General features: G+C 48.6%; 1 protein-coding gene across 1 annotated transcript; it reads right to left on the reverse strand.

Moving 5' to 3' along the window:
- Positions 1–582: 582 nt before the first annotated feature.
- LOC123443628 lies at positions 583–17,887 on the reverse strand. Its single transcript, XM_045120104.1, has 6 exons — positions 17,457–17,887; positions 17,143–17,363; positions 3,039–3,240; positions 2,887–2,972; positions 2,708–2,802; positions 583–1,290 (listed from the first exon to the last, which is right to left on the reverse strand). Exons 1-6 carry the CDS (start codon positions 17,700–17,702, stop codon positions 1,076–1,078), a joined length of 1,065 nt encoding a protein of 354 aa, XP_044976039.1. The 5' UTR covers positions 17,703–17,887; the 3' UTR covers positions 583–1,075.
- Between the last annotated feature and the right edge of the window lie 3,975 nt (positions 17,888–21,862).

Below are 21,862 nucleotides of genomic sequence, written 5' to 3' on the forward strand. Positions count from 1 at the left end.
GTGTGGCAAAAGAACACATCTAATTTTTTTTCAATTTCATTTGACATTTGCAAAAAACAATTTGGTGGGCAGAAGCATATGCTCCCAGGAGCTTTACCACTACACCAAGGCTCTCCTTCATTTAGACCACTAAAGTAAAAGAAATATAAGAGCATTTAGATCATCAAAGTAATGATCTAAACACTCCTATATTTCTTTACTGAGGGAGTATTAATCTTTGAGCTGAATGAATTTGACACATGTTGGTGCCTTGCCTTGTTACAAAAATACTAAGTTGACACGCTGCCCTTATCAAAGCAACACATGGGAGGTGATAACTAAGCATCTGAGCTCAGGCTCAGATGCGTACAAATTTTTCACAGTTTTTACTCTTCATCATTGGTCTCTATTTGTCTATCCCATACTACTAAGCACTCATTTCGAGTGCTTCCAGCTTTAGCTTTAGCTTGATTTTAGTGATCTTCCAGTTACCAGGACATCAACTTGAGCTTACATCGACACTCCCTCCGTTTGGAAATAACTGAAACCACGTTAGTTATTTCCAAACGGAGGTAATAGAAATCATGGACTATGAACACAATCTATCACACACAGCAGTTCAGAAGTTTACATGTACACTGCAACAACATGCTGACTATAAGTTTTCTTCAACACATACTCCAATGCCAGCAAACTTGATATGTTTTCAGACAATGAGGGGTGTCTCAATCAAAACTGGCCCCCCATACTATTTGTATTACATAAGTTTAACAGCTAACATACACCGGAAGTGCAAGCTTTTTCACCAACTTTTTTCATCCTTTTCATTTCTTCTTTTTACCTTTTTGTTCATTCTCATCCCAACTTCCCACACACCGACCGACTACAAGTATAAAAACATAGCCGGTCGAAATCTACCTATTAGTGCAATTTACAAAGCAGGACAGGTCACTTCCCACCATCCAAGCTTCAAATCTTGTGGTAACATGCATCAGATTTGGAAGCAGTCAACCAGTCAGTCGCTCAGAACTTAATCATGTTCACACGACACTCTTCAGACTTCCTTTCTTGAGCTCTGCGAAAAGCGGAAATTTCACTACCTGTGGTTTGCACCGCGGGAGACAAAGAACTGATAATCTGGATGGCCAGCACGGCTGTCTCTCAGCCAATCAGCAGCAGCTTGCCTTAAGCAGCTAGCCAGTTGCCAATCACCATCAGTTGGAGACCAGACTGAGTTGCTAAACTTGTAGGAAGCCAAACCAAAAACTGGGAGTGGTATGTTTGGTGTGCTATCAGGAGCCCACAGATTATCTGGACACAGGAATGCAGATAAAATTCAGATGACAGCATTTAGGCAGGTAGGAAGCACAGAAGGTTTCATGGTACCATAATCTCATTGCTCACTAACAAGGTTAACTAACATAGAAGAGGGCATACACATGCACTGGAAACTACTCAATATAAGACCTTTTAGAGATTTCACTATAGACTACATACGAATGCATATAGACATATTTTAGAGTGTAGATTCATTCATTTTGTTCCGTATGTAGTCCATAGTGAAATCTCTAAAAGGTCTTATATTTAGGAACGGAGGGAGTATGTAAACAGAAAAGCAATAAAAGCATAAAGCTCTCTATTTCTTTCTATAAATGACAGCTCACAGTAGGTAAACCTCAGTGCATCCAAAACATTAGAACTAGTTAAAGCACAGTGATACAACTACCATATACTAGAGTCATTTCATAGCTCAAGAATTCCTAGCATCGAGGTTTGTCAAAATCGAAATCTACTTTTTGCTATTAACTGGGTTTACATATTCTAGCTGGTCACAGATGTGAGTTGCCAGGGCAGTTACGCACCAACTGAAAATGGAACGACTCAATTAATACTCCCTCCGTCCCGAATTATTTGTCACAGAAATGGGTAGAAATTGATGTATCTAGAACTAAAAATACAACTAGATACATCCATTTTGCGACAAGTAATTCCGGGGACGGAGGTAGTAAATAGCTGCGTTACGTCCTATTCATTTCTTTCCCAGTGCGCTGAAAACATGCTAAATGTATGTACATGCCCAACAATCAGAAAATAAACAATGTAGTCAAACGCAAGACCCAAAACTTTAGTCTTCAGTGCCCATGTTTCACTGAGTGATAATCACACCAATCTCCTAAGTACTCCCTCCGTTCCTAAATATAAGTCTTTTTAGAGATTCCACTATATAGACCACATACGGATGTATATAGTGTAGATTCACACATTTTGGTCCATATGTAGTCCGTAGTGGAATCTCTAAAAAGACTTATATCTAGGAACGGATGGAGTACATGTTAGCTACAACTCACACTTGATTAATGATTGTGAATCCACATGCACTTCAGAGTAAGACTAACAAAGTTTATAGTACTATAATAAAGAGAAGTGCTACACTTAAACTTGACTCCTGACACTTGCTCACTACAAAGAACTGGGAATGGAAGAATGAGGAAGGATAAAGGATATTTATATATAGAATTGTTTCAGATTTCGCCATGTCTACTTAATCTGACCATGAACAGGATAACTGAATTTATAGTAAACATGCATAATGATGGGGCAGGTTTAGAGGGGGGAACGGAGAGTGTTGGGGGCATTTATCTGAAACAGTACATGATGATGCTAGTGAAGCAAGCATTACAAGCTAATTCAACCTATGATCCGGGGAACAAAGTTCAAATTTAATTACCTCCTTGCAGGCAATTTGAAAGCTGATGGAAAGTAAGAAAGCAGGCATCTAAATCTTTTAATGTTGGTCCAGTAGGGATTCGATAAATTGGGTACCTACACAATGCATAAGGATTTTATCCTATTAGTTGCTGCAATCATCCAACCAGCACCAATTTTGTATTTATAGAGAGAACATACCAAGCGATGCTCATCCAACTCCGCGCTGATAAATCACAACTCCGAAGGGTCCTCAGTCCTGGAAATCTGGCTGAAAGGCTAGAAATCTGAAAGAACAAATTTGTCAGAACACGGAAATACCATGAGAACTACACAAAGTTGTAACTTCGTGCCTTATCAGTCAAAGGTTCACGGCAAAATGGAGAATCAAATTCAAGGTACTGAAAGAGCAAGCGGCCATGAGTAACTCCAGATTCACCATCATCCCTTGAGAAGCCTTCCTGAGCTAAGTGTTTGACCTTTACATGTTCATAATCACTGCTACCATCACTGCTGGAATCATGGAAATCTTCATCACTGTCATCCATGATATGTCTGGTTCAAAAGGTTGATGCACACATAGTTAAGAATTGCATGTCATGATGAAATATTCTCGAGAGAAAACAGTAACTGACACAATACTTGCTATCACAGGACAATAAATGACAAAGCTAAAATATATTCATAAATGGAAATAAGCGTGCACATAAACATGGGCGGATGACTCCAAATGGCAAGTTGAGGCGGCCGCCCGACTTTGAATTTATGCAAAAGAATTGATACAGGTGTGTAGAGGTCGAGTCATTGACTCGTTGAGTCGTCATTCTCGCTGGGGACGATAAAAGAAGAATGTGACGGGCCAGGTCGCCCAGTGCAGGTTGCCCTTATGATTTGGGTTGTGAGCCCATGAACTTCTGCTGCTGCCACTGATTAGCAAGTAGCAAAGCACACAAAGTGATAGGAGCAAGGCTCCTACGAGGGCGAGGCCTTAGGTTATAGGGGTGGAAGGAGGGTTGGCGAGGCTGGGGTCGCGGCCGACGGCGCTGGGCGCCGTGATCGCGCGAGGGGAAGGAGCCGCAGCGGCGGCTAGGGTTTAGGGTTCCCGGCAGAAGCCGAGCAAATAGGTTTGCTACTTCTTAATCTCCAAAACGGTTACATGAGTATATATAATCTCCTAGCTGCTAATAAAAATATGATAAGTGGGCCAAGCCCCTAACTGCTATTGAGCCTAACTGACCGTAGCCCGCCGGCGGTTATGATGCGCGCCGGTCATAACATCTCTCCCCGCCTGCGCAAACAGCTCGTCCTCAAGCTGGAAGTCTGAAAAATGCTGTCGAAACTCCTCGAGCTGCTCCCAAGTGGCATCCTCCTCCAAAAGGCCTTGCCACTGGATCAAAAGGTGCCAAACACTGGCCTTTCAACACCTTCTCTGGAGCCGGAAGGAGACGGCCGTCGGCGGCTGGTGGAAGAGCCGGCAAGGTCGCCAGCGGGTCACCGCGGAAAGGCTTCAACAGCCCCACATGGAAGACGTCATGGATGCGTGCGCCCGGCGGCAACTGGAGCCGGTATGCGAGACTGCCGATGCGCTCCAACACCTGAAACGGCCCGGCGTAACGCTGCCCGAGCTTGTGCTTGGCCCGCGGGTCAAGCGACTGCGTGGTGCGGTGGAGGAGCCGCAGCCACACCCAATGGCCCACCGCAAACTCCGCCTCGCGGTGATGGGCGTCATAGTATTTCTTGGACAGCTTCTGGGCTTGAAGAAGACGCTGGCGCACCTCGGCAAGGATCTCATCCCTGCTGCGGAGAAGCTCGCCTGCCGCCTCGGGCTGAGCCACCCCCGTTTGGAACGGAAGATGGGCGGTGGAGAACGACCGTAGACCACCTCAAATGGAGTGGCACGCAGGACAGAGTGGTAGGAGGTATTGTAGCAGTACTCCGCCAAAACGAGCCAGTCCACCCAGGCGCGTGGGCGATCACTTGTAACACAGCGTAAGTACATAGCAATCACCTTGTTAACCACCTACGACTGGTCATCGGTCTGCGGATGGAACACCGTACTCAGCCGCAACTTGACGCCCGCCATCCGGAAAAGATCACACCAGACGTGGCCGGTAAACACCGGGTCGCGGTCGGTGACGATGGACGAGGGAAACCCATGGAGACGAACTATTCTGTCAAAGAAGGCGCGCGCGACGGTGTAGGGGTGGCCAAGCGCGATGAAGTGTGCGTACTTGAAGCGGTCCACCACCGTGAGAATGACGGACTTGCCGCCCACCTTGGGAAGACCCAAGATGAAATCCATGGAGATGTCCTGCGAGGGGACCTCAAGGGGCTGTAGCAGTCCCGCCGGCTGCAACGTTTCGGTCTTGTTGCGTTGACAAGTCACGCAAGACCGCACCCAATCCTGCACCAGCGCACGGTCGCCGAGGATGAAGAAGTCGGCGCAAAGGCGGTGAAGCGTCTTCTGCACCCCCTCGTGGTCGGCCGAGTGTGCGAGGAGCAAGCTCTGGTGGTGGAGGTCGCCGTGGTCCGGCACAAAGAGGCACCGCCCATGGAGGAGCAAGCCGCCCTCCAGGCCACGGCGCAGGCAGCGCGCCGTCCTGGAGCTGTTGTCGGAGCAGTTGTGCGTCCGCCGCGGACGCTGTGGCTTGGCAGATGTCGTTGATGAAGGCGAACGAGGGTCCGGAGCGGGTGCAAAGTGCAGCCCCCTCGGTATCACCGGCGCCTGCACCATGATCGGTGTCGCGGCAGGAGAGCACATCCGCCACGGTGTTGAGGCGGCCCAGCCGAATACAAGTCAAACCCAAAGAGCTTGTTGATCCCCTGGTGCTGCGGAACGATGGAAAGTTGCTGGTCCAACGGGAACTTGAGGTTGTAGTGATCTGTGCGGACAAGAAACGGCCGCCCCCACAGATACGGCCGCCCATCAGTGACGCACCGCCTACACCAACCCGATGAGCTCCCGTTCGTAAGCGCCAAGCTTGTGATGACATGCAGCGAACGGTCGACGCATCGGTATCCCAAGCGAAAGCGTCGCCCTGCAGCAGCCGGGTAAGCAGGGTCGCGATGAGCCTAAAAACCGAATGAATTTTCGATAGTAGCCGACGAGCCCCAAGAACCCTCAAAGAACCCGCGGCGACTACGGCATCAGCCAGGTGGCGACGGCGGCGACCTTGTCCGCGTCCATGGCAACACCCTCCGCCGAGATGACATGTCCGAGATAAGAACCGGACGATGTGCCAAACGAGCACTTCGAGCACTTTAGGTATCAGGTGGTGCGCCCGAAGCTCGTTAAGGACGATGGCAATGTGTTGCAGGTGCTCCGCCCACGACGAACTGTAGATGAGGACGTCACTGAAGAAAACTAGCACAAACCGCCGTAAGTAGGGTCGTAGGACGTCATTCATCAATGCCTGAAACATCGTCGGGGCGTTGGCAAGGCCGAAGGGCATGACCAAGAACTTGAAGTGGCCATGATGAGTACGAAAGGCCATCTTTGCGATTGTTAGGAAATATGCAACTTGTATTTCCAGGAGGCAGGCCAGTATATATACATGTACAGGTGTGTAATATGCAGAAAACCCCTTATACAATAGGGTAAATACGAAAGGTTACATGGCTACATATATAGCACTCTAACAGCCCCCCCCCCCCCTCAAACTCATGGTGGATTAACAGCCCCCCCCCCCCCTCAAACTCATGGTGGATTAACAACACTGAGTTTGGAGAGATAGAAGCCATGTTGTGCTCTAGTCTGGGCCTTCGTCAGAAAATCTGCCAACTGTAACTCGAAAGGCACATACTGAAGAGCAATAACTTGATCCTACACACCAGCACGCACATAGAAAGCATCAACACCAATATGCTTGGTGAGCTCATGCTTCACAGGATCTCACGCAATGAGAATATCACCTGTACTGTCTCATGGGAGCAGAGTAGGTGTAGTGACAGAAACACCAAAATCCTGAAGTAACCACCGTAACCAAGTCACCTCTACCGTCAAAAGAGTCATAGCTCGCAACTCAGCCTCTCCACTTGAACGGGAAACTGCGGTCTGTTTCTTCGTCTCCCAGGCAATGAGAGAACCACCAAGAAAAACACAGTAAGCAAAAAGTGAACGGCGAAAGTGAACGGCGATCTGAAGGATCACTAGCCAACGTAGCATCCGAATAGGCCTGAAGCTGTAAAGAACTAGAGCGAGGAAAGAATAGACGGTGAGAGATCGTGCCCCAAAGATATCGGAGAACACAAAGGAGGTGACTATAGTGAACCGAAGTGGGAGCAGAGACAAACTGACTCGGAATATGAACCGGATAAGAGATATTCGGACGAGTGACAGCTAGATAGACAAGACTGCCAACAAGATGACGGTAACGCGTCGGGTTAGGCAGGGGGTCACCATCAGTATCACGGAGGTGAACATTGAGCTCCATGGGAGTCTCAACAATGCGCTCGTCAGTAAGAGCACCAAGAGCAAGAAGATCCTCGATATACTTTTCCTGGGATATAAAAAAGCCATCAAAGGTAGAAGAGGCTTCAATCCCAAGAAAGTAGCGAAGAGGTCCAAGATCGGACATAAGAAACTGCTCACTAAGACGGGCCTTTACAAAGGCAATATACTCGGGGTCGTCACTAGTGATGATCATGTCATCAACATAGAGAACAAGAAGAGTCCGACCATGAGAGAAAGGTGGACAAACAATGCCGGATCATGAGCACTTGCTGGAAAACCAGCGGCAGTCACCACAGAGGCAAAATGCTCAAACCAGACGCGGGGGGGCTTGCTTAAGGCCATAGAGAGACCGACGAAGACAACATACCATGCCATCAGGAACAGAATACCCAGGTGGTGGCTGCATGTACACCTCACGCAACTCACCATTAAGAAAGGCATTCTTAACATCAAGCTGAGATACAGACAAGTGACGTGCATAGGCCACGGCAAGAAGTGTACGAATAGTGGTCATATGGGCCACAAGAGCAAAAGTCTCGTCGTAATCACGACCATGCTCCTGCTGAAAGCCACGAGCCACAAGACGAGCTTTGTAACGCTCAAGAGAACCATCGGAGCGAGTCTTAACCTTGTAGACCCACTTACAAGTGATGGGACGGACACCGGGAGGAAGAGAAACAAGATCCCATGTACCAGTGTGTTCAAGAGCAACAATCTCCTCTGCCATCGCAAACTGTCATTCAGGATGAACAACAGCCTCACGATAAGAAGTCGGCTCAAGAACAGCAGCACAAGCGGTGGAAAATCCAAGGCGATCAATAGGCGGATGAGGACGAGGATGCAAGCCATAGGTAGGCTGAGATGAGGAGGACGACACATCCGCAAAGGCATCCACATTACGTGAACAACGAGTGAAATACTGAGGAAAAGATGGAAGAATACAAGGAGGAATCGCCAAGATAGAATCGGGGGGTGGAGATGAAGAAATCACCGGAGATGAAGGTGCAGAATCCGGTGACATGCTAGGTGAGGAAACCGTGGGAGATGGTGGCGGCAAATCGGCAAGAGATGCAGAGGCAGGGGTAGCAGAACGAATAGACAAAGGCTCGATGGGGGTGATAGGTGTGTCAGGAGAAGTGAGGAAAGAGATATCCTCCACTGAAAAAATCAAGGAAGATGGGTGCGGGTAGAAGGGACGAGACTCATCAAAAGTCACATCCCGAGAAATACGCATCCGACGACCGATAGGATCCCAACAACGATAGCCCTTATGCTCATCACTATAGCCTAAGAAGGCACACTCAACAGACTGAGCGGTCAGTTTGGTGCGTTCTCGAGGGGCAAGAAGAACATAGCAAACACAACCGAACAAACGAAGCGTCAAATAATCAGGAGAACGATCAAAAAGACGCTCGAAAGGAACGCCACCTTGCAAAGCAGTGGACGGCTGAAGATTGATGAGATAGGTGGAAGTGGAGACAGCCTCGGACCAAAAGTGAGGCGGAATAGAGGCAGCGATCATCATCGCACGAACCGTCTCAAGAAGGTGATGATGCTTGCGCTCAGCCACGCCATTCTGAGCATGAGCACCAGGACAAGAAAACTAAGCAAGGGTACCTTGCTCAGCAAGGAAACCACGCAACATCTTGGAGATATACTCTCCAGCAGAGTCAGCACGAAACACTCGAATAGGGGAAGAGAACTGAGTGTGAACCATGGCAGCAAAACGCTTATAGATAGAAAAGACCTCACTACGAGAAGACATGAAATATATCCACGTATGTCAAGAGAAATCATCTATAAAGATAATATAGTAGCGACGGCATCCCTTCGAAGCAAAGGGAGACATCAAAATGAACAAGGTCAAAAGGACGCTGAAACAATCTCGCTATGACGATAAGGTAATTGAACCTGTTTACCAAGCCGACAACCCTGACAGTCTAAAGACACACCGCCAGAGACGGATCCAAGAAGACCACGCCGAACTAAGGATGAGAGACGAGAGCCACATAAGTGACCAAGGCGATGATGCCACTGCTGAAAAGAGCTGGTAGACAAGGCAGCAAGGGTGGAGAGACTGGCTGCGGTGGCAGCGGATGGAAGGTGAAGCCAGTCAAGCTCCCAGAGACCCTGAGAGTCACGGCGCCAGGGGCCAGCACCAAAAAGAGCACCATTGTGACGGTCTAGAACTGACATGAGTCGAAGTCAAGAATGAACTTGCAACCAGAGTCAACAATCTATCCACCAGAAATGAGCTGCATGGTAAGCCGAGGAACATGAGCAACATCGGGAACATGAAAAGATGCAGTGCTAAGAGTGCCTCGGCCAGTAACCAGGAGAGAAGTACCATCAGCAGTAAGAACATGAACAGGAGAATCGAGAGGTCGAGTAGATGACAAGGTTGATGAATCATCAGTCATATGAAAAGATGCTCCAGTATCAAGAATCCATGGTGATGTACCTGCTCGTGTAGAAGGTGGTCTCACAACGCCAGAAGAGTCTGTAGCAGAACCAACAGAACCTGTCGATGAAGAACCAGAAGATGGAGCTATCAGGCATCGAAATCGCCCAATCTCCTGCTCAATCAGGGGCGCAACTGAAGATGTCGATGTAGACGCACCCGACAATGAGAGTCGGAGGCAATCAACAGGGCACGAAGTCGCGCAATCTCGTCGTCGGTGAAGTACACAGCTGAAGTAGTGGCACGAGGAGAGAAGCGACCACCACCACATGTGGAAGCTGCTAAAGATGTCGGTGTAGCATGACCAGTATCATCGACAAAGGCCGGTGGAGTAAACGAGGCCGTGTGCAGACAAGCAACAAGCGCCAAGGGAAGACGCGTGGACGAAGCGCAGTCCATGGAGTCATAGGCACCAGGAGAACCAGTGAAAGTCGCGAGAGGTGTCGGGGAAGAGCAACATGCACCGATGAAAGTTGCGAGAGGAGTCGGTGTAGAGCGACAATCACGATATGTGGAGCTTGTAGGAGGAGCAGTAGAAGCATAGCCATCAGGAGTCACCGGGAAGCAAGGGACTGAAACGTTGCGTGCTGGTAGACATTTTATTTTCTCTTTCTTTTACCAAAGAAACTCAGTCAACAAAAAGAAGACCAGACCAAGCCAGCAATTGGGCAGAAACAGCTGCTCGTGCGGGAAGGGCTGGAGGCTGCTCGATCTGGAGGCTGACTGAACGCACACACGTACGCACGTGGAAAGGATCGACCAGTGGTTGGAGGGAGTAGCAAAACAACTGGACCCGTTCACCAGGCAGGAACGTTCCTGCCTGTGAGACGAAGCCAGAGAGCAGCGCGATCTAATCCAGAGGCGACCAATAGCAGCGGCCAGCGGCGGCTCTATCCAGAGGCGTGCGCGACGTGATTCGTGGACGGGAGGCCGTGGACGAGCGAAAGAAGCAGCAGCAGGCGATGCGACGTCGGGGAGAACGCAGCGCCACAGTTCTGCGGAGCAGGGTTGACCTGCGGTGGAGAAGGCACCGGAGAGCAGCACCGTCCAGAGAAGAAAGACGGCGGCTGCGTGGACGGAAGATTGGATCGAGAGCACGAGTTGCGCGTGCTAAAAAAACCCTAAGGCTCTAATACCATGTTAGGAAATATGCAACTTGTATTTCCAGGAGGCCATAGGCCAGTATACATACATGTACATGTGTGTAATATGCAGAAAACCCCTTATACAATAGGGTAAATACGAAAGGTTACATGGCTACATATATAGCACTCTAACAGCGATGTCGTCCCGGGTGCATCCGCACCTGGTGATAACCAGAGCGGAGGTCAAGCTTGGTGAAGAAGCAGGCCCCGTGTAACTCGTCCAGGAGTTCCTCAACAACCGGAATAGGAAATTTATCCTTAGATGTCTTGATATTGAGAGCCCGATAGTCAATGCAAAAGCGCCATGTGCCATCGGTCTAACAGACGAGGAGCACCGGCGCCGAGAATGGTGAGGTGGTCGGCCTGATAATGCCTTGTGCATTTCCATGCACTGCCGCTCCGGTTCATCTTTCTGCAGCTGGGGGTAGCGGTACAGATGGACGACAACTGGTGGTGTGCCCGGCAGCAGGTGAATGCAATGGTCGTAGGCCCGGACCAGCAGGAGCCCCTGTGGCGCCTCGAAGAGGTCACTATGCTGCTGCAAGAGGCGGTCCAACAGGGGTTGTGCAAAGTTGGCGAAGGTTGCCGTCAGTTGAGGCTGGGGGCTCGCGGCGATGGCACCCCCCACACCCTCCCAACAGATATGGCGGCCCAGGCGCCAAAAGATCATTGTCATCGCGTCGAAATCCCAAAGAATGGGACCCGGGTGCGCAGAAAATCAACGCCAAGGATGACACCAAAACAGCCCAAGTTGAGGCCGACGCACGTGATGGAGAAGTGCTCGTCACCGATGGTGAGAAAAACATCTCGAGCAACACCCTGGTAGTGGAGGCGGTCACCGTTGGCCACGGTAATCCGAAGGTGCTCCCCGCCAGTCGGATGTAGCGCGAGACGACGCATAGTGGACCCCGACAGGAAGTTATGGGTGGAGCCCGTATCCAGTAACGCCACGAGGCGCTCGCCATTGATCGTCATCGACAACAGCATGGTCTTCTCCGTCCGGATACCCGCAAGCGCGTGAAGAGAGACCACGAAGGCGTTCGCATGAGCAGCCCCTGCGGCGTCCTCCCCGCCAGGCGGAACAGCCACGTCGCCGGGCGCGGTGGCGGCGGCATCCTCCTCGACGTAGTCTGCAGCCTCGGGGTAGAAGAGCCGCAGGCAAACGTGTCCTGGGACATATGGCTCGTCGCAGTTGTAGCGGAGTCCCTGGCGGCGGCGTTCGAGTTGCTCAGCCGGCGTGAGCCGACGGAACGGGCGCGCCGGGGCCGCGGCACCCTACATGGTCGTCGTGCGATGCTCTAAGGCGCAGGCGTGGTACATGGCCACGGCACCCTGAATGTGGTCGGGCAGACCACCCACGAAGAGAGCTCACCCCGCTGGCGGCTCGAGACGTCGAGGGCGTGGCACGGCAGGGCTTGAAAGCGGTCAGCGAAGTCTTGCATCGTCGAGAGGAAAGTCAGGCGCCCCAGCTCGGCCAGGCGGCTGCCGTGGACCGGAGGCCCGAAGCGCAAGAGGCAGAGCTCGCGAAAGCGCTCCCACGATGGCATGTCGCCCTCGTCATGTTCGAGGGCGTAGTGCCACGTCTGAGCAGCACCCCGTAGGTGGTACGAGGCGATCCAGGTGCGATCGAACGCGAGCATGCGCTACCCCCGGAAAAACTGCTCACATTGGTTGAGCCAGTTCAGGGGGTCGATGGTGTCGTCGTAGGTGGTGAACTCAGCTTGGAGAAACACGGCAGCTGTTGAGCATGAAAGGCGGACGGATGCGCGCCGTCAACGCCTAACAGCGAGGACGACGGAGCCGAAAAAGCGGGCCTAGGAGAGCCGCCGTGGAAGAGGGCTCCGTCTACACCGCTGTAGGGATGGGGACACCGGAGGACCCGCCGTACGGCACGGCCTGGTGCGACGGCACCGGCAGCTGGAGGTGCGGCTGAACCAGGGTGATCGTGTAGACCGGCCCGAGGGACCCGGCAAGCCACGCCGACAACGGAGATGGCGACGGGGGAAACCGAACCTCGTGGATGGGAACCCCCGGGCCCGAGGACGCCCCCGAGCCGGAAGTCGCGGTTCCCTGGGAGGAAGGGGCGGTCAAGAAGGGTGGCGGCGGCAACTGCTGCTATTGGGACGCCGCAGTGGCGGCGAAGGCACCGAGCAGTTGCAGGGCATAGGTGCCCAAGAGGAAGGTGCGGATGCCCACAACCACCTGCTCGAGCTCCTGGAGCACAGCCATCATCTCCTCCGACGTGAAGACGAAAAGCACGGCGACAGGTGGGGCCCAGCGGCTGAGGCGATCGGCCCCGAGAGGGCCGATGGCGTGGTGTTGACGAGTGGCGGCTAGGAGGCCGTAGGCTGAGGAGCGGACATGATCACACCCGAGACAGCTGATACCAGATTGATAGGAGCAAGGCTCCTACCAAGGCAAGGCCTTAGGTTATAGGGGTGGAAGGAGGGTTGGCGAGGCTGGGGGTGCGGCCGATGGCGCTAGGGCGTCGTGATCGCGTGAGGGGAAGGAGCCGCAGCGGCGGCTAGGGTTTAGGGTTCCCGACAAAAGCCGAGCAAATAGGCTTGCTAATTCTTAATCTCCAAAACAGGTCTTTACATGAGTATATATAATCTCCTAGCTGCTAATAAAAATACGATAAGTGGGCCAAGCCCCTAACTGCTATTGGGCCTAACTGCCCGTAGCCCGCCGGCGACTACAATGTGTGGCGGTCATAACACAAATCTAGTCAGCCGAGCGAACACACGCACTATGAAGCAGTATGGATGAATCCTAGCGGCCACTGCCTTGAGCGCAACGGCAACACCAGCGTGGGGTACATTCCACAGAGGGCGCAGGGTGCAGTAGTGTAGAACAGAGGCCAAGCAAAACACAACACAACGGCGTTGCCGGTGAAGGTGAAAGATAGAAGATTAAATGGACATAATGATAAGGGGCTAGCAAAGGCAAAGGATAAGGAATAATTGGTTGAAATTTCTGTATTTTACATTAGTACACTGTGAATTTGTGATGTACATTTTGTGAGTCAAACAATATTGAGTGATCTTAATACTCCCTCCGATCCAAATTACTTGTCGCTCAAACGGATGTATCTAGCACTAAAATACGTCTACATACATCCGTTTAAGCGGCGGGTAATATGGGTCAAAGGGAGTACTACCTTCATGTTATGAAATGCAGATTTGACTAAGCATTCTGAGTTACTTAGTAGTTGCAGTAGGTTTACAGAGATCATTGGATTTATTTTTGTTTTGCGTCGTACTCCCTCTGTACCTAAATAATTGTAGTTGGGGAGAATTGTCCCCAACTACAATTATTCAGGTACAGAGGGAGTACTTTTTAATGCTTTAGACTCCCACCACACCACAAAATTTTCCGTCCTCCGCCTATTGGGGAATCGAATTAGCATCTACAATTAGTGAAATTCAAGCAAACTACAATCTAAATGAATAAAAAAAATGCATGGCAGGTCTATCGAAGGGCTATTTTGACATTTTTTATACTTGAACACATATGGAGATGCACTGACTAATTAATCCCCTTAATCATCAGCCCCTGACAGATTATTATGTCTTGTTTCATCATGAGCAGAGGTGAAATTATACAAAGGCTTTTTTAGAGCCACAGATCCTACTCTGAAAACGACAAACATAAATACGAAATGGCTATGTGGAGGTGCATAAGCAGCCGGAACTATCTTCTATGGTACTACTAAAAATTGCTAGAAATGCCAAGACAGGCACTAGCGTTGACATAAACAACAAAATATCAATTTGATTCGTAATTACTTCTTATTTCCCTTGGAACAAAAAAAAATCTGAATTACTTTAAGCACAAAATACACTTTTGAGATGGGTAGAAGTCTTATTGTAACATAAGAATACATACCACCAAATAAAAACCACTTGAAGTCACTGTTTGTAAAGCATCTCTAAAGCTACGCTTAAGCGTTAGAGCGCCATCCAGGCTCAAAGCGTCCAGCTCGCTTTAGACATGTGTCTAAGGCGTCCGTCTTAGACATTAAAGCGTCTGAAGCGCTCGCTTAGGCGTCCTGATTGGCGCTTTAGTGCAGAGAGGACACATTAGACTTGCCAGGCAGGGGAACAGAGATTTCTGGCGGGAAAAAGGGGCTGGGTGGGAACACGAGGGTGCAGCAGTGTAGAACAGAGGCCAAGCAGAACACAGCACAACGGCGTTGCCGGTGAAGGTGAAAGATAGAAGATTAAATGGACATGAATGATAAGGGGCTAGCAAAGGCAAAGGGAAAGGAATAATTGATTGAAATTTCTGCATGTTACATTAGTACATTGTGAATTTGTGATGTACATTTTGTGAGTCAAGCAATATTGAGTGATCTTAATACTCCCTCCGATCCATATTACTTGTCGCTCAAACGGATGTATCTAGCACTGAAATACGTCTACATACATCCGTTTAAGCGGCAGGTAATATGGGTCGGAGGGAGTACTACCTTCATGTTGTGAATTGCAGATTTGACTAAGCATTCTGAGTTACTTAGTAGTTGCAGTAGGTTTACAGAGATCATTGGATTTATTTTTGTTTTGCATCGTACTCCCTCTGTGTCTGGTTCTCCCCAACTACAACAGTTCTCCCCAACTACAATTATTTAGGTACAGAGGGAGTACTTTTTTCATGCTTTAGACTCCACCAGACCACAAAATTTTCCGTCCTCCGCCTATTGGGGAATCGAATTAGCATCTACAAATAGTGAAATTCGAGCAAACTACAATCTAAATGAATAAAAAAAATGCATGGCAGGTCTATCGGAGAGGCTATTTTGATAATTTTTTATACTTGAACACATATGGAGATGTACTGTTTAATTAATCCCCTCGATTATTATGTCTTGTTTCATCATGAGCAGAGGTGAAATTATACAAAGGCTTTTTTAGAGCCACAGATCCTACTCCGAAAACGACAAACATAAGTACGAAATGGCTATGTGGAGGTGCATAAGCAGCTGGAACTATCTTCTATGGTACTACTAAAAATTGCTAGAAATGCCAAGACAGGCACTAGCGTTGACATAAACAACAAAATATCAATCTGATTCGTAGTTACTTCTTATTTCCCTTGGAACAAAAAAAAAACTTAATTACTTTAAGCACAAAATACACTTTTGAGATGGGTAGAAGTCTTATTGTAACATAAGAATACATACCACCAGATAAAAACCACTTGAATTCACTGTTTGTAAAGCGACGCTTAAGCGTTAGAGCGCCATCCAGGCTCAAAGCGTCCAGCTCGCTTTAGACATGTGTGCGCTTTAGTGCAGAGAGGACGCCTTAGATTTGCCAGGCAGGGGAACAGAGATTTCTGGCGGGAAAAAGGGGCTGGGCGGGAACACAAGGGCGGGAAAACTGGACTCATATGTGAAACTGTTACAGGAGGGGAAAGAAAAAAGACAGAACCAAAACCAGAGCATGCAAATCTCCAGGCTTTCAACTCTCTCCTCTCTACTCTGGCAGCAGCTTCCTCAGATCTGCACCAGCTTCCTCCTCTCCGGTGACAGCTCCTCTCCATCCTCCCAGCTTGTCATCCCTTTCCTGCTCCTCTGCTGTTAGGTGCTGCTGCTGCCTCTCTTTATAGTTGTTGGCTAGTTGCTTACTGCATAGTGGATGGATTAGAATAATGGCTACTAATGCATATGTGCTCACTGGTGGATTAGAATCAAGGTATGTTTGCATATGTATGTCTCACTAAATGGTACTCTATTGTACTGCCCATCAGGTTCAGATTATGTCTAAAGCGTCACCTCGCTTTACGCTTTAGCAGTGAGCCCCCCTACCCCCCACCCCCAACAGCACCTCGCTTCACTTTACCGCTTTAAAAACATTCCTTGAAGCTCTGAATTCATACTACTGCCAGAAGAGAAACAGGTTCCAAACATTGTCTTATTGGTTTGCAGGCTCATATAATAGGCTAGGCCAGCTAGACCAGAAAATAACTAAAATACATAGAAACGTTCGATAAGAAGTGGCAATCATCTAAGCACCCATAGGCAACCACAAGAACTGGCAATGTATTCGAGAAATAAAGATAAATGCGTACAATCGGAAATCGGGACAGAGATCTTAATGGCTCCATAGAGAACATCTACGCATTTAAAATGAGGAAATATGGAACAAGGTCAAATGCCAGAAAATGCTACATGTGCAGCTTTCAGTTGCCAGGGACACACATCACACAAACTTTTCGAGATTAAATGTGTTTGTTTGTACGTACTAATATGTAAGTCCTTAAGTTAACTCAAACTCAAATACTTGTACCATATAAAAGAAATCGATACCATTTACACCTTCTACTAGGAACCATAGCACTCAAATCAAAACCAAAATAAGCTGTTACCAGCGTGTATTAGAAGAAACTCGAACAACCTTGGGTTGGAAGATGCCTGCAGGACTGATGAGTCTCCATAGAGCTCGATGGCAGACAAGTAAGGCACATAGTACTGCACGACCCCGTCGCACCCGTCAAGAACGAGCGGCACCCCCGCACCATACGCACTCCACTCCTTGTACGCCTCCCATAGGTCGTCAAGAACGAAGTAGGGCTTCTCCCGGTCGGCATCCACGCCGCAACCCCTCCACTCTCCTCTCTGCATCGCCAAATCCACCAGTGATTCAGAAACAGTCGCACCCTCGCAAGTCATAACGATCAAGTCCTACGGTGTGGGGGTCAATAGGCGAACCTTGGAGGGGCACTCCGCCGGCACGGACAGCGTAACGGCGGCCACGAACCTCTTGAGGTTGCCTGCAACTCCTACGGGGGACGCTGGCAGCGGGGAGGGCTCCTCCGGCGCCTTCTCCTGGGTAACGGCGGCGGCTGCGCACCTCGACTTGGGAAGGCCATGATGGTGCCCTCGTCGAGCCCTGGCAGCGTCGTAGAAGCGGCTGTCGCCCTGCCTCCGTCCTAGGTCCACGGCAGTGCCCATCATCCCACGCGCAAAGGAAGCTCAAGGACCAGGCGCGCTAATATGGGGAGGAAGGTATGGAATAGACGAAACCCTAACCCTAAGATATGGGGAACCAATTCGATTGGAGGATAGGACAAGGAACGAAATGGAAAGGGACAGGAAGCAACGGTGTGCCGCGCGGTAGTTGGGCTTTTATAAAGGGGAAGCCGAAGGAGAACTGGAGGAGGAAGACGGGGACTCGGGGAGGGGGTATTTCGACCGTGGGATGGGGTTGGGGTGGGGAGAGGGGCAATCCTGGGATTTCACGGCTCGAAGCTGGGCCTGGGGCCGACGTTATTGCCGGGTCCACCTGCCAGCTTGCTTGAGGCGGGACGCCAAGGCCGACGGACACGGTCATGGGTCGCGTGCAATCTTTTGCGGTACGGGAGTCCGGAAAAAGAAAAGGATCTGTTTCACGTAGACCTCGCGCGAAAAAATTATTACTCCCTCCATTCCTAAATATAAGTCTTTAAAGAAGTTTCATTAGTGGACTACATACGGATGTATATAGACATACTTTAGAGCGTAGATTCACTCATTTTGCTCCGTATGTAGACTTCTAATGAAATATCTTAAAAGACTTATATTTAGGAACGGAGGGAGTACATGAATATTGCAAAGTACTCCCTCCGTTCTAAATAGTACTCCTAATACTTTCTCCGTCTTGAAATAAATGTCTTAAGTTTAGTACAACTTCGTATTAGAGATAGTATAAAGTTGAGACAGTTATTTTGGGACAGAGGGGGTATAAATCTTTCTAAAGGTTTGCTATGGACTATATACGAAATAAAATGTGTAAATCTACATTTTAAAATACATCTATATGCAACTACATGTAATCCGTAGTAAAAAATCTTTAAAAAAACTTATATTTAGAAATGAAAGGAGTAGAATTCATATATAGATGTATGAATTTCATATATACATAGGCAGTATCGCACTAGTTAACATCTGAAGTAGTGATTCTAAACACTCTTATTTTTCTCTCTAGAGGGAGGGAGTAGCAAGTTTAGCCATAGAAATATAAGATTAAACAAAATAGAACATGATCAAATGACCACGTGTCACAAAACAAATCAAGCAATAGCATCATTATTGTGAAGATCATTGCCACCACCATCGGCCATAACACCTCGATCACCATCATCATCCACCACCAACGGTGAATGAACACAGCCATCTTCAACCACTTGAACCGCGGAATGAGCATCACCATCAACTTTGTTAAGACCAAGAGTATATCGATCAGGGGATGAATGGGCGGTTCAAAATTTCTTTCAGAAATTTTGAATTATCAGCATAGTGGATTTAATGTTCTATAATATACATTGAAGGCTCACTAAGGTAAGCATACACAACATATGTGAAAGAGAAAGATTAAGCAAAACTTTCGACGAGAGTGAAGATAATCTTTTAGGCATAGTAGCATGTTGCTTTGATTATGACAATAGTGACACTAATTGAAATTAAAGCAAACAACATAAGTGGATATCCATGAAATATAATAGCACATAATCACACACAACTAGATGGAAGAACAACATGGCATATAACGAATACAGTGAACTATAGATAGAAATCATGAATAAATGCAAGAGAATGAAAGTGACCAACGAAATTTGTCAAGGCATAGAGGGTGGAACATAAACTACTGAAAGGTAGTATTAGAGTAGAGTGAACTAATGATGCTCGATGGCAATAAATGATTTGGTAGACCAGTTCACTATTGTGTAAAAGAGTTACGTCTGGTTGGAAGGACTTGTGATTCAACACAAGAAAAAACCTATTTCCATCCTATTCTCCTTTAACGTGAAGTTCATCAGACTTTGGTTGATTTCACTTGTGGTAGATACTTTTTGGCAATCTCAAAACCATCGACACACTTCTTTGTGAACCATAACTACTCTTGGTTAATGAAGACTTTGCTTGGTGAAGATAATTACTCTTCGTCACTCAAGCCATCACTTATCCGTCTAGAGAGTGTGCATCTCTCAAAAGTAATAGGTACAAGAATTCTCAACTCATACTACTGTGATACTCAATAGTTATATAAGTTTTGGCTCTTGATTTTCTCTCAGTGGATCTTAAACTCAAATCTCTTGAGAGTGTTGCTTAATCAATATTCTCAAAATCTCAAGCGGAGCACCAACGAACAACGTTGGAGCGGGGTGACTAATTATAGTCGTAGCATCCCCGATCGAAATGACCATTTAGGACACGATGCCCAACTAATGGCCAACCAACATGTTTCTGATGGCCGGATTCTGAGCACAATGGTAATGTAACTTGCGGAACAAGCAACGCTAACTGGTCGGTCCAAAAGTTATCTCTCGTAACCTAGAAGGACAAAGTCTCTGAATGGCAAATAAAATTTTGATGGACAAAGATATTTCTATCAGTCTTGCATAGGTTTTGGTTAAGCATCACAAGAGACTTAAGCATCGAGACCCTTGTAATGCCCAGAGTGTAACTTGCCATATTTGGAACCTTCTTGTATGTGGGTCCATCTTGTCAGTGCCTTGTGAGATATGCATGTGTTATTTCATGTGATGCTTACCTTGTCTTGTTTCCCTTGCATGCATGCATCCATATCCATGCCTTCATTGTATTGTTTGTTGTTGTTGTGGTTCCATGGGTGTGATATGTGATGATGAGATGTGATGTGATGAAGTGGTGCATTTGATAGTGAGGTGCAACTTGTAAGTTTTCAAATAGGTTTCAACCCCCCCCCCTCTCTATTTATCTCAACCTCTAGTTTTACTTGCGCTATCCCTGATTCAAAAATGTAGTTCAATTAGAGTATTTTTTAGTGGATGTGGTGCTAGGTTTATTGTGTTTTTGAACTTTGTTTAAGTGGGGTAAATATTCACAAAACAGTTATTAAAATTCGGTTTTGTAAATATTTAATTGCTCCAAAAATTCCTTTTTCATTTTATTTAAATAGGTCATAATTCCCTTATGACCAGGGGCATTTTTGTTTTGTTTTAGCTTCAACGGTGTGGGTTGTGTGTTTTTATTTCTCTTTGTTTTGTTTCAAATAGAAAAACCCCAGTGGGTTTTTCTTTTATCTGGCGCCTTCGAGCGGGCATTCTCCTCCTCGCTGGCCCAATAGCTCCTCGCTAGCGCAACACACTCCCTTCCTCTCCTCTAGACGTCGTCTCCCTCCTCTCGCCTTTTCCGTCAGTTTCGTCAGAGAGCGCGAGCAGAGAGGTCGACGCCGTTGCTCACGGACGTCGAGGTGGCCTCCCCGCCCCTCTATTTAATCCTTGGCATCCGTGCAGTGGCCTAGGGTTCCTCCAAGCCGCCGCCACTCCTTTCCTCTTCCTCCTCCCTCTCCCCAGATCGACAGCGGCGGGACGAGTTCCTCCTCCGCCATGGCCGATCCATGAGGAGCTCGTCACCGTCGTTGTCGTGCGTCTCCGTCCTCTCCGAGCAGCCCACGAGCACGCGGGACCTCAAGGGGATCCGTTCCCGCAGCTAGCCGTCGATGATCGCCCCTGCTTCCCCGACTTTGACGACGGCCTTCTTCCTCTCCGACGACCTCCTCCGCCACGGCTACTTCCTCTACTTACCTTGCTTCCTCTCCGACAGGCGCGCCTTCCTAGTCCAGTGGGTGAGCACAAGCGACCTTCCCCTTCCCCCGTAGCTAGTTCTCACGTATAGGGTCGTATCATCGCCGCCGTGCATCTCTCTGTCGCCGGTGCCGCCGCGTGTCGTGGAGCAGTAGATGTAGGGTTCCTCTCGTCGAGCTTAGTGTAGAAATGGAATCGTGGGAGGTCCTTCTCCCTTCCAGCAACAAGCCCGTGCTCAATTCGGTGTGGATCGCCGGCGGTGTGCTTCCCCTGTTCCAGCCACCGTCGGGTTGTGTTGGATCCAGAGGGGGTGCTCAAAAGAGTAGAGCCCTCCTCTCTGTTAACCCTCGATAGCACACTGTAGTGGTAGGTGGTGTTTTGCGTAGCGTTTGGTCGTGGGTTCGAGTCCCCGCAACGCCTTTTTGTATTTTGTTTCGGGCACAGTAGCATCAGAGTCAAGCTTACTCTGTTCCCTGCTCTGTTATGTCGAGTTGATGGCCAGTAGTGCAGCGGTTTGCTGCTATGTGTTGATTAGGAGGGTTGGGTTCGATTCCCCCCAAGCCCCTTTTA

The sequence above is a fragment of the Hordeum vulgare genome, chromosome 3H (assembly GCF_904849725.1).
Source record: "Hordeum vulgare subsp. vulgare chromosome 3H, MorexV3_pseudomolecules_assembly, whole genome shotgun sequence".
Taxonomy (NCBI): domain Eukaryota; kingdom Viridiplantae; phylum Streptophyta; class Magnoliopsida; order Poales; family Poaceae; genus Hordeum; species Hordeum vulgare.